Raw genomic sequence first — 15000 nt, forward strand, 5'->3', positions numbered from 1 at the left:
CAATTACGACATTTCTACCTGGCCAAGATCGGGGGAGGGTTACACCATTATGCTTCCAAAGTCAGTATCAAAACATTGATTGATTTGAATTAAGTTTAACTATATTTACAAAGGACAGTGAACGTGCTTTCTCGTGGTGTTTTGCTAATAAAAAAAGGCTTAAACCGAGGAGTGTGACTCGATCTCTCAAGGCGGTTCAAGTTTCGCGTCAGTCTTTTGTACCGGCGGCCTTTTCATGGTGTCGCCTTTGTCTTGTTTTAAGTCTTGCGTTACGATCGCCAAAGAATGCGAGTTTGTTCAGCCACAACTGCAGGACAGTCTTGACTTTTGGGTGCGTCAAAGGCGGGAGTTGTGTCAACAGGTTCTTTATCAAACCTTCTTTATCTAACAGAACGCCAACATCAAAAATAACATTCATGAATCAAACCCTTTCCATGCTCAGCGATGGCGACAAGTAATTGTAGGAGATACCTCCTGCTTAACTACAAATACACATTCAAACACAATTACAAACACTAGCAAAAGCATACAAGTAACCTTCTTGGCGAAGGTAATTTGGTCACAATATTGTCCCAAGAGATATGGTGATAGCCACGAGCACTGAATCATTATTCACATTATGTTTAGGTGAAATAACAAGACACACATTGCGGATGCCCTACCTTGTATTTGGGGAGAAATGTCTAGTTTCGGTCCATTGTAGTATGTATTTCTCTCGTATTTACTTTACATGATATGTATTCAGCTGAAGGTACATCCTAGTCATCCTACTTTTCGTGCTAAATCAAGCTCCGTAACTTCTTCTCACATTATTGATAAATTGATTGATTGGTTAGTTGGTTGATCGATGGATAGATTATTTGATTGACGTGAAATGCACATTACTCAGTGATGTTCCTATCAATTGCAACACCCCGGCAAGAAATTAGGCTAAAAATTGAACGACGACCCACACCACTGTATACGTACGCTGCAGCCCAACCGGACAATTTCCAACATCTACTTGGGGTTTTCTGACAGTTCAATTCCGTCTTCTGACAGCCGATAATATCTGATTCTATTCCAAAGGGGTGACTAGATCTCAACGGTCGTCAGGAACCCAGTCACTATCAGGAAACTGCCTGTGGTTGTTGAAAAAACAAATGTCTGACGGGGGCGCGTCAATGTGGGCTACCCCCCACCCCACACCCCACACATACACAAGTTTTCCTGCATCAGCTGAAACTGTGTGTACGTTACATATTCATTACCGCCGCTACGTTACGCAAATGTAATGATATAGAACATTTTCTACCTCGTCTTCACACTGTCTTGTTCCCAATTCCGCAGCTATGGCACAAATAGTCTTGCTAGCGAGGCGATGTCGGCGGAAAATAGCACCGAAACCCATTGTTCCTCCTCGCGTGACGTCACCGAAACTGACGACGCGCTACGATTGGTCAGCGGATGGTTACGTCACGAAACAGCAGCCACATGACCCGAGAGGGCGGGTTTTTGAACTGGTGTATTTGTGTTAACACCGAAATATTCGTCGAAAGCTAAAATAGGGGTCAAAGTACAATGCAAACTAAATTCATCTCATTCAACGACAGTTGAATCAAAATTTCTGCTTAAATCTTGAACTTTGTAAGAGTTTTTATTAACAATAACTGGGGCAGAGTTGAGATTACACAAAAGGTGTCGAACATGAACTTGAAGACTGAACCGGTAAGGGAAATGTACTCTTCGAAAACATTCAAACTTGTAAATTTACAAAACAAAATGGAAACGCACTCCCCGTGAAAATTCTAGATAGCATGAAAAGGATTGCAGCAAAGCCTGACAGGAGGTATAACTTCATCTGACCATCTAAAACCATTGATCATTCATGGCAGACATCTAAAACGTACACTAGTTATCATGACAAAAATACGAGAAACTCTATCATTTCTTAGAAGGAGACTTGCGTATGCAACATATTGTCGCGATTTCTTTCCCGACATAATATGTAGTATTATCTTTGTGACGTTAGGATATATTCTGTTACATTGTCTCCAATGTACATGACTGTAACCGTTATTACACAAGAATAACAAAGATTGAATCAGGAAATTCACTTGTTGATGATTTTCATTTTGCTTTAGTCTAGTTAAGATTAATTCATATCAAGTATGCGGTATTGTTTTTGGTGCGTTTCATTGACTGTCTGTCTGTGTGTATTTGTGCGCGCACTTGTGTGTGTGTCTATATGCTTGTCCCTCTGTAGCTGTGTGTTTGTGTTGTTGTAAGTATGTTTGTATATATTTATGTGTGCTTGTATGTTTGCATGTACGTGTGTGTCTAACGGTTTTTTTGTAAGTTAGTTCGTATATGATTTTGTACGTGTAAGTTTGTGTGTAAGTTAGTTTGCATATGTTTGTGTACGTGTGTATTTGTGTGTGTGTGTGTGTGTGTGTGTGTGTGTTTGTGTGTGCATGTTTGTCTATGTTTTTTTATTTGTTTGTACTTTTTGGGATACCCCCTCCCTTTTTTTTACACCCCCATCATTTTCGTGTGTTTTATTGTCTGTCTGTCTGTGTGTCCGTATGTTCGCCTCTCTGTAGCTGTGTGTATTTGTATGTTAGCTTGTGAGTGTGTTTGTATATATACATATGTATGTATGTGTGCTTATATGTTTGTATGTACGTCTGTGTCTAACCGTTTGTGTGTAAGTTAGTGTGTATATGTTTGTGTGTGTGTAAGTTTGTGTATGTTTGTATGTTTGTGTATATGTTTGTGTGTGTAAGTTTGTCTGTGTGTGTTTGTGTGTATATGTTTGTTTGTTTGTTTATTTGTTTGTATTCTTTGGACGTGTTGACCTACTCATTATGGTTTGATTTTTATTAGATAATGGCGGCCTAAGAGAAAAATAAACGTTTCTCATTTACCCCCTTCCCATTCTAAACCCCCTCGCCCTTGTCGTTGCTTTGTGATTACATGAAGTCAAACAATTTTAAACGTTATTTCTTGGCATTGTGTTCAAGCTTTCAGACTAACTATATGAACAGGGACTTAAGGTTATGGTTCCTCCAGGCTACACAATACTCTATGTACTAGACTAAAGTGTACCGTACAGACTTCCTGTACTGCGGCTAAGAATTGAGACATATCAATCAACAAGAACAAAACGTCAACACACGTATAAGTCACACATCTTGGTTTATTAACTGCAAATCGACGTTACACAAGCGACATTCCATGAAATTGCAAAAGATAGATGTAAGTATTCGCGAAAACACAAAAGGAATTCGTTTGCACAAACACAAGCAGAGGAGAGACTGTATTGACCGCCAATGACCGGTATTATATTGATTACTGAAAAGTTTGAACGTGCAAATTACAATGAACAGTTATGAACGAGATGTGCATGGAGATGGGCTTAAAAGATGGGCTGTGATTGGATGATGAGGCTGGTCACGTGATGCAGTGTTAGCACTGAGGCGTACCAGATGGTGCTTGTTTCCCGTGCGCGACCTGAAAAAGAAACAAGAACAGTGTTAAAAAAACACTTTGGCGACGCTTGGCTACAATTGTTATGTGTACTTATAACAAAAATCAATTACGACAGAACTAAATGAATTTCCCCAGCAGATGTTCTGGCTCCCTGGAATCTTTCTAAAGTTCAAACACACATTTCAGTACTATAGGGGTCACAACATAACATACATGTATATATGAGGTTAACAGGTGCAACCATGTCTAGTGTAATCATTCAACAGTTATGCATACAACATTTGCTTCAGTCATTTAACGTACCACAGGACTACTTCTATACATGGGTCACAACATACCGTACATGTATTATATGAGGTTGATAGAGACGGCCATGTCTAGTGTAATCAATTAACAGTTATGCATACAGCATTTGCTTCAGTCATTTCACGTACCACAGGACTACTTCTATACATGGGTCACACTATACTGTACATGTATCATATGAGGTTGACAGGGGCAACCATGTCTAGTGTAATCAACCAACAGTTATGCATACAGCATTTGCTTCAGTCATTTAACGTACCACAGGACTACTTGGAGCTGGTGAACTTGGTGACGGCCTTGGTGCCCTCGCTGACGGCGTGCTTGGCCAGCTCGCCAGGCAGCAGAAGACGCACGGCGGTCTGGATCTCGCGGGTGCTGAGGGTTGCCTTCTTGTTGTAGCGAACCAGCTTCGACGCTTCGTCAGCGATTTTCTCGAAAATGTCGTAGATGAAGGAGTTCATGATGCTCATGCCCGTCTTGCAGATGCCGGTGTCGGGGTGCAACTGCTTCGGCACCTTGTAGATGTAAAAACAAAAAAAGTGGCAAAGATCAAAAGCTATTCTACAAAATTGCCACTATCTGAAAGCTATCGCTACTCTTATGTTTGTACTCTAAAGATACACATGGTGCTACAAAGTAATTTGCACTACAGAATTGTTTTGTGACTACATGTGTATACCTCTTTGACTTATTCTCTATATTCTCTAACTGTTCTCTGGCTTATTCTTGAATGAAATTAAGTATTTAGAGTAGAATCAAGCACACCTGGCGTTTAAGCAGTCCAGGCACCTGCTTCAGCACCTTGTAGGTGCACCTGGAGATGAACTCCTGCCTCTTCTGCTCCATTTGGTCCAAGGCGATCTTGATCTCGGCTTTCATGCCGGAGAGCTGTTCGGCCTAGATGAAGAATGAGAAAAAAATGTTAAAGATAGCAACAATGACAACAAAAAAGTGGCAAAGATCAAAAACTATTCTACGAAATTGCCACTATCTGAAAGCTATCCCTACTCTTCTGTTTGTCCTCTAATAACTAAAGATACACCTGGTCTGTACTGCAAAGTACTTGCTCTTTTAATTGACAATGTACATTAGCGAATTGTTCTGTGACTATACCTCTTTGACTTATTCTCTATATCCTCTAGCTGTCTTTTTGGCTTATTCTTGAATGAAATTAAGTATTCACAGAAGAATTAAACACACCTGGCGTTCATATTCAAGCCATTTCCCGAGCTCCTTGATGGCAGCGTCCTGTAAAAAAGTCAGAAACCGTTAACATTTACAAAAACAAAATTTACTGTGGAGATGTTGGCGGTATCTCAAAGTAAGTAAGTTAAGCAGTCATCCTCAATTGAGGTGAAGCATGATACTTTTTCAAGTAGCTAGTAGTATTGCAATGCGGCTTCGCCACGGCTCGCGTTTTTGGCCAAGCACATCGGGTCACCCCTACTCTTCTCGATAAGTGTCTTGGGTTCTTTTACGTGCAGAGTTTTGACGCTTGACGCTTATGCACGAAGCTCCCTCATACACGGGGCCACCGGCTTTACGTCACCATCCGAAATAACGAATGCAATTTGTTACAACATGTCCGATCAATTATGTTGATTAGCTGTAGACAAGCGTTAGCGACCAGATGTGCTACCAGCCCTCAGTCTAGCATTGCCTTCCCACCGAGAAGGTCGGTTCGATGGTACCCTGGTGTTACTTTGATCCTCATTAAAAGCAAGGTTCAAGGCCAAGTACGTCTGTTGCTTTGTCTCTGGGAAGCGTGCAGATAATATAAACGTCTGGACAGACATAAATCTATGCTGAAAATTACCACTATGTCAAGGTTATGCCTATCCTGCTCTATGTATATGTATTCTGATGATCAGAAGGCAATATGTACTATCACGTGCTATCATGCAACATTTAGGAATGCTCTCTGGTTTATTATAAAATAAATCTATGATTTGTTCTTTAGAAAGTGTTCATACATACCACATCCCTAGATTCCTTGAAGGTGCTATCGAAGTCCTGTAGAAACAATCAGAAAGTGATGAAATCAACAGAGACTGATGTAAATGTATTCCGCAAAAATGACACTACGTGTACTGTAAATTTAATCCATAAAGTTGTCAGTTGTAGAGTAATGCGTAACATTGATTCTGAACTTCAAACAAAATAGATTAAAGGATATGAATACTTCTGGACGATCATCTTTTGTGAAGAAATAAAGAAAGAAAGAAAATCAACCCTGAAGTTTAAAGATGAACAAAACAACTTCTCAAATAGCAAAATCAATAGTTTTGTTGTTGACTGTATATGAAATCTATCCACATTCTGTCGTGTATGTGTTCTTATGTTCTTATAGGCAATAGAACTCTATCTAGCCGGTGCTACTACATGATATACAGCATTTTGCAGTGTGTTTACCATTAGAATAACCTGGAGTGGAACACCGCAGAAAACAGTGCAGCTATATACATTTTCTGATTATTCAAAGAAAGAGGCACACTTACATAGTCGTCTTGGAAGAACATGCCAGTAATCGCGTTCATCGCCAGGCGGCCCTGCAAAATATTCAAAACACAAATGTTCAACGTCCACATGAGTTCTTCTCTTGCTGAGAAACATCCACTCAATTTCTTTAATCAACCAAACTTCTAATAATGATGTAACAGTCACACTTACATTTGCAATTTCCTTCTGACGAAGATCCGTTTCCCTGGCCATGTCCTTGTCAAAAGCCTATAGAAACAGTCAGAAATGTTAAGGAAAACCAAAACAAAAAGATTAAAGTATTCCACAGAAATACCATGAGGTTACATGATATACAGATTTTGCAGTGTGTGTTTCAATGGAATAAACTGGGATGTAACACCACACAAAACGGTGTGACGTTACTTTTACTAATGAGCTAATTAATAAAAAAAGCCACACTAACACCAACTAGGGCAGCGAGGAGCAAATCCGGCCCATGCCTTGAAAAGTTTTGAAGCACAAATGTTCAACATTACATGAATTATCGCCTAGCTAAAGAACACCTACACAATTTCGTGTATCAAACAAAATTTCATCAGTGTAACACCACACAAAGCAGTCTAACGTTACCTTTTACTAATAAGCTAATGAAAGAGTCACACTTACATCATAACTCTTTGGTCCCACGATGTTCTTCGCCGCGCGGGCCTGCAAATGTTCAAAAGACAAATGTTCAACACCACACAAAATAGTCTAACGTTGCCTTTACTAATGAGATAATGAAAGAGTCACGCTAACACTAAATCTCAGATATGAGGCTAAGCAGTAAAGAAGAAGAACGCCAACTAGGTTCGTGAGGAGCAAATCCATGCCTAACGATAGAATCACACTTACATCCTGAAGAGCCTTCTCGTTGACTTTGGAGTCTTCGCTTTCCAGCCTTTTCTTTAGAAAGAAAGAAAGAAAGACGTTAAGGAGATCCGCTCGAAAACTGCCATGATTTTACATGATATACATCAGAATTCAGTGTGTGTTCCTACATTTGTATATAATAAACTGGAATGTAACACCACACAAAGCAGTCTAATGTTACCTTTACTGATGAGCTAATGAAAGAGTTACATTAACACCTACTGGATCCGCGATGAGCAAATACACGCCTTGCAAAATGTGTAAACATCAAATGTTCAACATTTCATTCAATGGTTGTCTTGCTGAGTGAAACTTCTCCACTTAACTTTATGTAGCAATCAAAATGTTAAAAGAATTTCATAAAATACTAATGTACCAAAGTGTGTGGAACACCAAACATTGAGTACCTACCCCTGCCACCTTAATGCTAGCAGCATCTCCTGAAATAACAACAGGAGAATTGTTTTAAAGCTAAAGTACACTCACTAAGGGACCCGTCACACTTGTGCGTATATTCAAGCCCGCATGAGTTGCGTATCAACAAGGTTTTGTTTTAGGTTAAGTTTGCAGTCGAAGAAGTCATTTCTTAGGTTCGATCACTAGGCTGCACAACGGTGGGTCAAAGTAGAAAACAACTCTTTTCCCGCAAACCTTACATGAACAAAAAAAATTAAATGCGCAACTCACGCGCCCTTGAATATGCGCACAAGTGTGACAGGGCCCTAAAGGCCACCATTCCACTAGACGGCGATTGCGCTGCGCTCTTTCTGCGACCTAAATCGGATTTGTGTTACCCTTGACTTCATCATTGGGATATCATGCATAATACAAAAGTATGACCAAAAAGACAACAAAACGTACAAAGCGTTTACTAAAAAAGATTCGCTTTATACTCGTTGAGCATTAATAATCTGTCAAATTCTAGGTCGCAGCGAGAGCGCGTGGAGAGCGCCGCCCAAGTGGAATAACAGAACAGCTATGATTACCACATGGATACACAGCTGGACATAGAATGTATACTGAACGTTTCCGACTTCCCTAAAATCAAACATCTTACCAAATATCATAGTAGAAAATGGCATGATTTAACAACAGCACAAAATATAGACGGCGTAAATGACCAGTGCCTGTATTCAATCTCCAACTGTGCACTCAACAATTGCGAAAGAAGTGAACCTTTCAAAGAAGCTATCAATATACATCCAACTTTAAACACATTTTCCCACAATAACAATAACAAGAAGACGCTCCTCCAAAAATCACACAAAAATTGATTTCTTCGTCCTCCATTACATCAAAACAAAGAAGTCAAACCCAACAAACTTAGTTTTGGAACATTAGCAGTTGAAGTGAGATACATCTTCCACAGTGCCATTGTTTCTCAAAGATATGATCTTGATTCACATTTTCTTTTTGCAAAAAGGCTTCAGGCAAGAATTTGTTTACATTAAAGAAGAATCTTAAATCAACAACTCACCTTCAGCGATGAAAGCCGCGAGGACCACGACAGAAAGCGCCATGATGTGACGAATTGCCATGATGACGCTAAGTTGTCTCCGAACCTACAAGAAGACAATACATCAGTACCTGGTATGATGGTAAAGATTTCTACTTTAAAGCCACTGGTGGTGTAACGTTGTTTTTTAGACAAAGGAAACCCTGCATAGACCTCGATAACATGGCCCTTTCCCGCTAAAACCCCAATCTTACGGCCCTGTCCTCGCTCTAACACCGTCCGCACGACAATGTCCAAGCTCAAACCCCGTTTACTCGGCCCTGTCTCCGATCAGACCTTCTTACACGGCCCTGTCTCCGATCAGACACCGTTAACACAACCTGTCTCCGATCAAACCCAGTTAACACGGCCATGTTCCCGATCAGACCCCGTTTACACGGCCCTGTCTCCGATCAAACCCCGTTTACTTGGACCTGTTCCCGATCAGACCCCGTTTACTCGGCCCTGTCTCCGATCAGACCCCGTTTCCTCGGACCTGTCTCCGATCAAACCCCGTTTACTCGGCCCTGTCTCCGATCAGACCCCGTTTACACGGCCCCGTCTCCGATCAGACCCCGTTAACACGGCCCTGTCTCCGATCAAACCCCGTTTACACGGCCTTGTCTCCGATCAGACCCCGTTTACACGGCCCTGTCTCCGATCAGACCCCGTTAACACGGCCCTGTCTCCGATCAGACCCCGTTTACACGGTCCTGTCACCGATCAGACCCCGTTTACACGGCCCTGTCTCCGATAAGACCCCGTTTACACGGCCCTGTCTCCGATCAGACCCCGTTTACACGGCCCTGTCTCCGATCAGACCCCGTTTATACAGCCCTGTCTCCGATCAGACCCCGGTTTACACGGCCCTGTCTCCGATCAGACCCCGTTAACACGGCCCTGTCTCCGATCAGACCCCGTTTACACGGCCTTGTCTCCGATCAGACCCCGTTTACTCGGCCCTGTCTCCGATCCAACCCCGTTTACTCGGCCCTGTCTTCGATCACACCCCATTTACTCGGACCTGTTCCCGATCAGACCCCGTTTACACGGACCTGTTCCCGATCAGACCCCGTTTACACGGACCTGTCTCCGATCAGACCCCATTTACTCGGACCTGTTCCCTATCAGACCCCGTTTACACGGACCTGTCTCCGATCAGACCCCGTTTACTCGGCCCTGTCTCCGATAAGACCCCGTTTATACGGCCCTGTCTCCGATCAGACCCCGTTTACTCGGCCCTGTCTCCGATCAGACCCCGTTTACTCGGCCTTGTCTCCGATCAAACCCCATTAAAACGGCCCTGTTCCCGATCGGACCGCGTTTACTCGGCCCTGTCTCCGATCAGACCCCGTTTCTTCGGCCCTGTTCCCGATCAGACCCCGTTAACACGGCCCTGTCTCCGATCAAACCCCGTTTATACGGCCCTGTCTCCGATCAGACCCCGTTTACTCGGCCCTGTCTCCGATCAAACCCCGTTTACTCGGCCCTGTCTCCGATCAGACCCCGTTTACACGGCCTTGTCTCCGATCAGACCCCGTTTACACGGCCCTGTCTCCGATCAAACCCCGTTAAAACGGCCCTGTTCCCGATCAAACCCCGTTTACACGGCCCTGTCTCCGATCAAACCCCGTTTACTCGGCCCTGTCTCCGATCAGACCCCGTTTATACGGCCCTGTCTCCGATCAGACCCCGTTTACACGGCCCTGTCTCCGATCAAACCCCGTTAAAACGGCCCTGTTCCCGATCAAACCCCGTTTACACGGCCCTGTCTGATCAGACCCCGTTTACTCGGACCTGTTCCCGATCAGACCCCGTTTACACGGCCCTGTCTCCGATCAAACCCCGTTAAAACGGCCCTGTCTCCGATCAAACCCCGTTTACTCGGCCCTGTCTCCGATCAGGCCCCGTTTACTCGGCCTTGTCTCCGATCAGACCCCATTTACACGGCCCTGTCTCCGATCAGACCCCGCTTACACAGCCCTGTCTCCGATCAAACCCCGTTAAAACGGCCCTGTCTCCGATCAAACCCCGTTTACTCGGCCCTGTTCCCGATCAAACCCCGTTTACACGGCCCTGTCTCCGATCAGACCCCGTTTACACGGCCCTGTCTCCGATCAAACCCAGTTAAAACGGCCCTGTTCCCGATCAAACCCCGTCTACACGGCCTTGTCTCCGATCAAACACCGTTTACACGGCCCTGTCTCCGATCAGACCCCGTTTACACGGCCCTGTCTCCGATCAGACCCCAGTTACACGGACCTGTTCCCGATCAGACCCCGTTTACTCGGCCCTGTCTCCGATCAGACCCCGTTTCTTCGGCCCTGTCTCCGATCAGACCCCGTTTCTTCGGCCCTGTCTCCTATCAAACCCCGTTTACACGGACCTGTTCCCGATCACACCCCGTTTACTCGGACCTGTTCCCGATCACACCCCGTTTACTCGGACCTGTTCCCGATCAAACCCCGTTTACACGGACCTGTCTCCGATCAAATCCCGTTTACTCGGCCCTGTCTCCGATCAAACCCCGTGTACTCGGCCTTGTCTCCGATCAAACACCGTTTACTAGGCCCTGTCTCCGATCAAACCCCGTTTACACGGCCCTGTCTCCGATCAAACCCCGTTTACTCGGCCCTGTCTCCGATCAAACCCCGTGTACTCGGCCCTGTCTCCGATCAAACCCCGTTAACACGGACCTGTCTCCGATCAGACCCCGTTTACACGGACCTGTTTCTGATCAAACCCCGTTTACACGGCCCTGTCTCCGATCAGACCCCGTTTCCACGGCCCTGTCTCCGATCAGACCCCGTTTACACGGCCCTGTTCCCGATCACACCCCGTTTACTCGGACCTGTTCCCGATCAGACCCCGTTTCCACGGCCCTGTCTCTGATCAAACCCCGTGTACTCGGCCCTGTCTCCGATCAAACCCCGTTTACTCGGCCCTGTCTCCGATCAAACCCCGTGTACTCGGCCCTGTCTCCGATCAAACCCCGTTTACACGGCCTTGTCTCCGATCAAACCCCGTTTACTCGGCCCTGTCTCCGATCAAACACCGTTTACACGGCCCTGTCTCCGATCAAACCCCGTTTACTCGGCCCTGTCTCCGATCAAACCCCGTGTACTCGGCCCTGTCTCCGATCAAACCCCGTTTACACGGCCTTGGCTCCGATCAAACCCCGTTTACTCGGCCCTGTCTCCGATCAAACCCCGTTTACTCGGCCCTGTCTCCGATCAAACCCCGTGTACTCGGCCCTGTCTCCGATCAAACCCCGTTTACACGGCCTTGTCTCCGATCAAACCCCGTTTACTCGGCCCTGTCTCCGATCAAAGACCGTTTGCTCGGCCTTGTCTCCGATCAAACCCCGTGTACTCGGCCCTGTCTCCCATCAGACCCCGTGTACTCGGCTCTGTCTCCGATCAAACCCCGTGTACTCGGCTCTGTCTCCGATCAGACCCCGTTTACACGGCCCTGTCTCCGATCAAAACCCGTTTCTTCGGCCCTGTCTCCGATCAAACCCCGTTAACACGGACCTGTCTCCGATCAAACCCCGTTTACACGGCCCTGTCTCCGATCAAACCCCGTTTACACGGCCCTGTCTCCGATCAAACCCCGTTAACACGGCCCTGTCTCCGATCAAACCCCGTTTACACGGCCCTGCTCTCCGATCAAACCCCGTTTACTCGGCCCTGTCTCCGATCAAACCCCGTTAAAACGGCCCTGTTCCCGATCAGACCCCGTTTACTCGGACCTGTCCCCGCTCAGACCCCGTGTACTCGGCCCTGCTCCCGATCAGACCCCGTTTAGTAGGCCCTGTCCCCGCTAAGACCCCGTTTTCTCGGACCTGTCTCCGCTCAGACCCCGTTTCTTTGGCACTTTCCCCGCTGAGACCCCTTTTACACGACCCTGTCAGCGTTCAGACCCCGTCAGCATGATCTCGTCCCTGCTAAGACCCCGTCTACATGGCCCTGTCTCCGCTACGACCCATCCACACGGATCTGTCCCCGATTAGATCCCGTCTACACTGCCCTGTCACCGCTTAGACCCCGAATAAAACACAGCTGCTAAGAAGAATCGGTACTCACCACTGTAGATAGACGTCTGACGAATTTTGGTCTCGACTGGTCTCGACTTCTCTCCGGTCTCGAACTGATACAGGAGAGGACCGCACACCTCGGTTTGCTAATTCGGCACATTCCATTCCAACATGCAGAATAGGGGCATGAAATATTTTCAAATATTTTTCATACTTGCGACAATAAGTCAATATACTTTATGTGTTTATGTGAGTAAAGATATTGCATTATTAGGTTATTCTTACTAATTTGCGATAATGCATACTGTTTCAGGATATTTACAAGATTGCTAACAATTTTCGAGTCTTCCCTCAGCAAAAAATGGTTGGTACTCTTTCATAATTCACATTTTACACAACGTGCGATATCTGCGTAGGCAGGTTGAAGGAGTAGATATGAAAACACCGTATGACTCAATCCCCGTGAGAAATTCCAAAATCATCCCTACTGGTGACCGCTAGGTTACTGACACGTAGAAAGCTAAAACTCTAAACGAAATTACAGATCACTATTGTCCAACGTGCGAACCCATCTGATAAACCATGTAAAAATTATATCTTATACATGTAAGAATATAAGTTTATGTCTATGGATTAACTGTATATGTTTATCAAGACTTCATTCACGTAGTCAGTGTCCAAAATTTGTTGTATATACATGTATATGTTTTTGTACCCTTACCTCTTCCCTGGTGACCTCAATAAAAAACGGGCTATATGTTTCTTTATTACATATTAGATAGAGACGGAAACAAAGAAAATGTTATGGCTTCGACTTTCAACTGTTAATAAACACAATGTCACAGAAGCCAGATCAGACGACAGTAAAGATGGCGGACGAAGTTTGAATACTGTAATTCACTTAATCTTCACGGTAGCAAAGTTTTACGATGTAAGGAAAATGGACACAGAACTTTAACTTCACGGTGGCGGCAAGTGATTTGCAGAACGGATGTGGAATGGAATCATAACAATGACAACAGGTTGTTTTCAGGCTGATGATAAGTTCACGGCACAGAGGTGTCCGTGAAAACAGAGGACATATAAAGTTACAGTGAAAGAAAGAAGAATTACAGTATGTAACTCTGAGTGAATATGGACGCTTCATTTGATTGAATTCTGTCTAGTATTTCTGTATTACTGTTGTTGATATTTTTTAAATGAACATTGTTTCAATGAAAGGTTTTTCAATTAACCTTTTCTTAATGAACGTGTTTTCTTTTTAATGAACAAACACAATGTCACAGAAACTAGCTATATAGACCAGAGGACAGTAAAGATGGCGGACAAAGTTTGGATAATTTCTACCCCGATCGAATTTTAACGTTTCATTTTGTTAGATTCTGTCCGGTATTTCTACATGACTGTTGTTAAGCAGGAAAATTCTATTTTCAAACAGTTTTTGAATGAACGTTTTTTTTTTCAATTAACATTTTCTTAATGAACGTGTTTTCTTTTTAATGAACAAACACAATGTCACAGAAACCAGAACAAAGGCAGTAAAAATGGCGGGCGAAGTTTAGATATTCTACCCCGAGCGAATTTTAACGTTTCATTTTGTTAGATTTTGTCTGGTGTTTCTACATGACTGTTGTTATGCAGGATTTTTTTTTTTATCAAACAGGTTTTGAATGAACTTTTTTTTTCAATTAACATTTTCTTAATGAACGTGTTTTCTTTTTAATGAACAAGCTAATGTCACAGAAACCAGACCAAAGGACAGTAAAGATGGCAGACAAAGCTTGAAAATTCTTCCCCGAGCGAACTTTGACGTATGACGTCTTTTCAAATTCTATTTTATATTTGTGCAAGTCTGTTCACAATGCAGGAAAATTCGTTGTGTTTTTCAGACGTGGTAACTGGAGGGGAGGGGTGGTGTTACGTGATCCATACGTCGTTTGTTGTTTTTAATGGCTTTTGGTTATGTCAGGGTGGATGTGAGAACGTTTCGAGCTACTTTCTGGACAAGTATTAAAGATATTTCAGTTATATCGGAAGCGTTAGTATGTCCTTATTGGCGCCAGTGGTGTTTGTAACTAATGCTCTCGATCTGTACTCTCGTCTAGGGAGGGTGGGAGGGGGGCAGCACAGAGAAGCCATATCCTCTACGTACCGGCTCTGACTGCTCCAAGCAGATGTAAGGATCCGTTTTGTCCCGGTGTTTGCGCGTGTTTGTTGTTGTTGTTGTTTTGAAACATTTAGTACGCTTTTCTAGCGTCACCATCTTTTTCTGATCCGACTGGTGAAACCCTGGTGTAATTTCCATCTTCTGGCTCTGGCT

The 15000-nt window shown here is 44.2% G+C and overlaps 1 protein-coding gene across 1 annotated transcript; it reads right to left on the minus strand.

Moving 5' to 3' along the window:
• Positions 1 to 3160: 3160 nt before the first annotated feature.
• Positions 3161 to 12822, minus strand: LOC136426608 (uncharacterized). Its single transcript, XM_066415286.1, has 12 exons — positions 12730 to 12822; positions 8627 to 8711; positions 7561 to 7589; positions 7132 to 7182; positions 6904 to 6945; positions 6448 to 6504; positions 6276 to 6326; positions 5755 to 5790; positions 4978 to 5025; positions 4543 to 4674; positions 4037 to 4292; positions 3161 to 3492 (listed from the first exon to the last, which is right to left on the minus strand). The coding sequence occupies exons 2-11, from the start codon at positions 8685 to 8687 to the stop codon at positions 4044 to 4046; spliced, it is 756 nt and encodes a 251-aa protein (XP_066271383.1). The 5' UTR covers positions 8688 to 8711; positions 12730 to 12822; the 3' UTR covers positions 3161 to 3492; positions 4037 to 4043.
• Between the last annotated feature and the right edge of the window lie 2178 nt (positions 12823 to 15000).

Source organism: Branchiostoma lanceolatum, chromosome 2, assembly GCF_035083965.1.
Source record: "Branchiostoma lanceolatum isolate klBraLanc5 chromosome 2, klBraLanc5.hap2, whole genome shotgun sequence".
Lineage (NCBI taxonomy): Eukaryota > Metazoa > Chordata > Leptocardii > Amphioxiformes > Branchiostomatidae > Branchiostoma > Branchiostoma lanceolatum.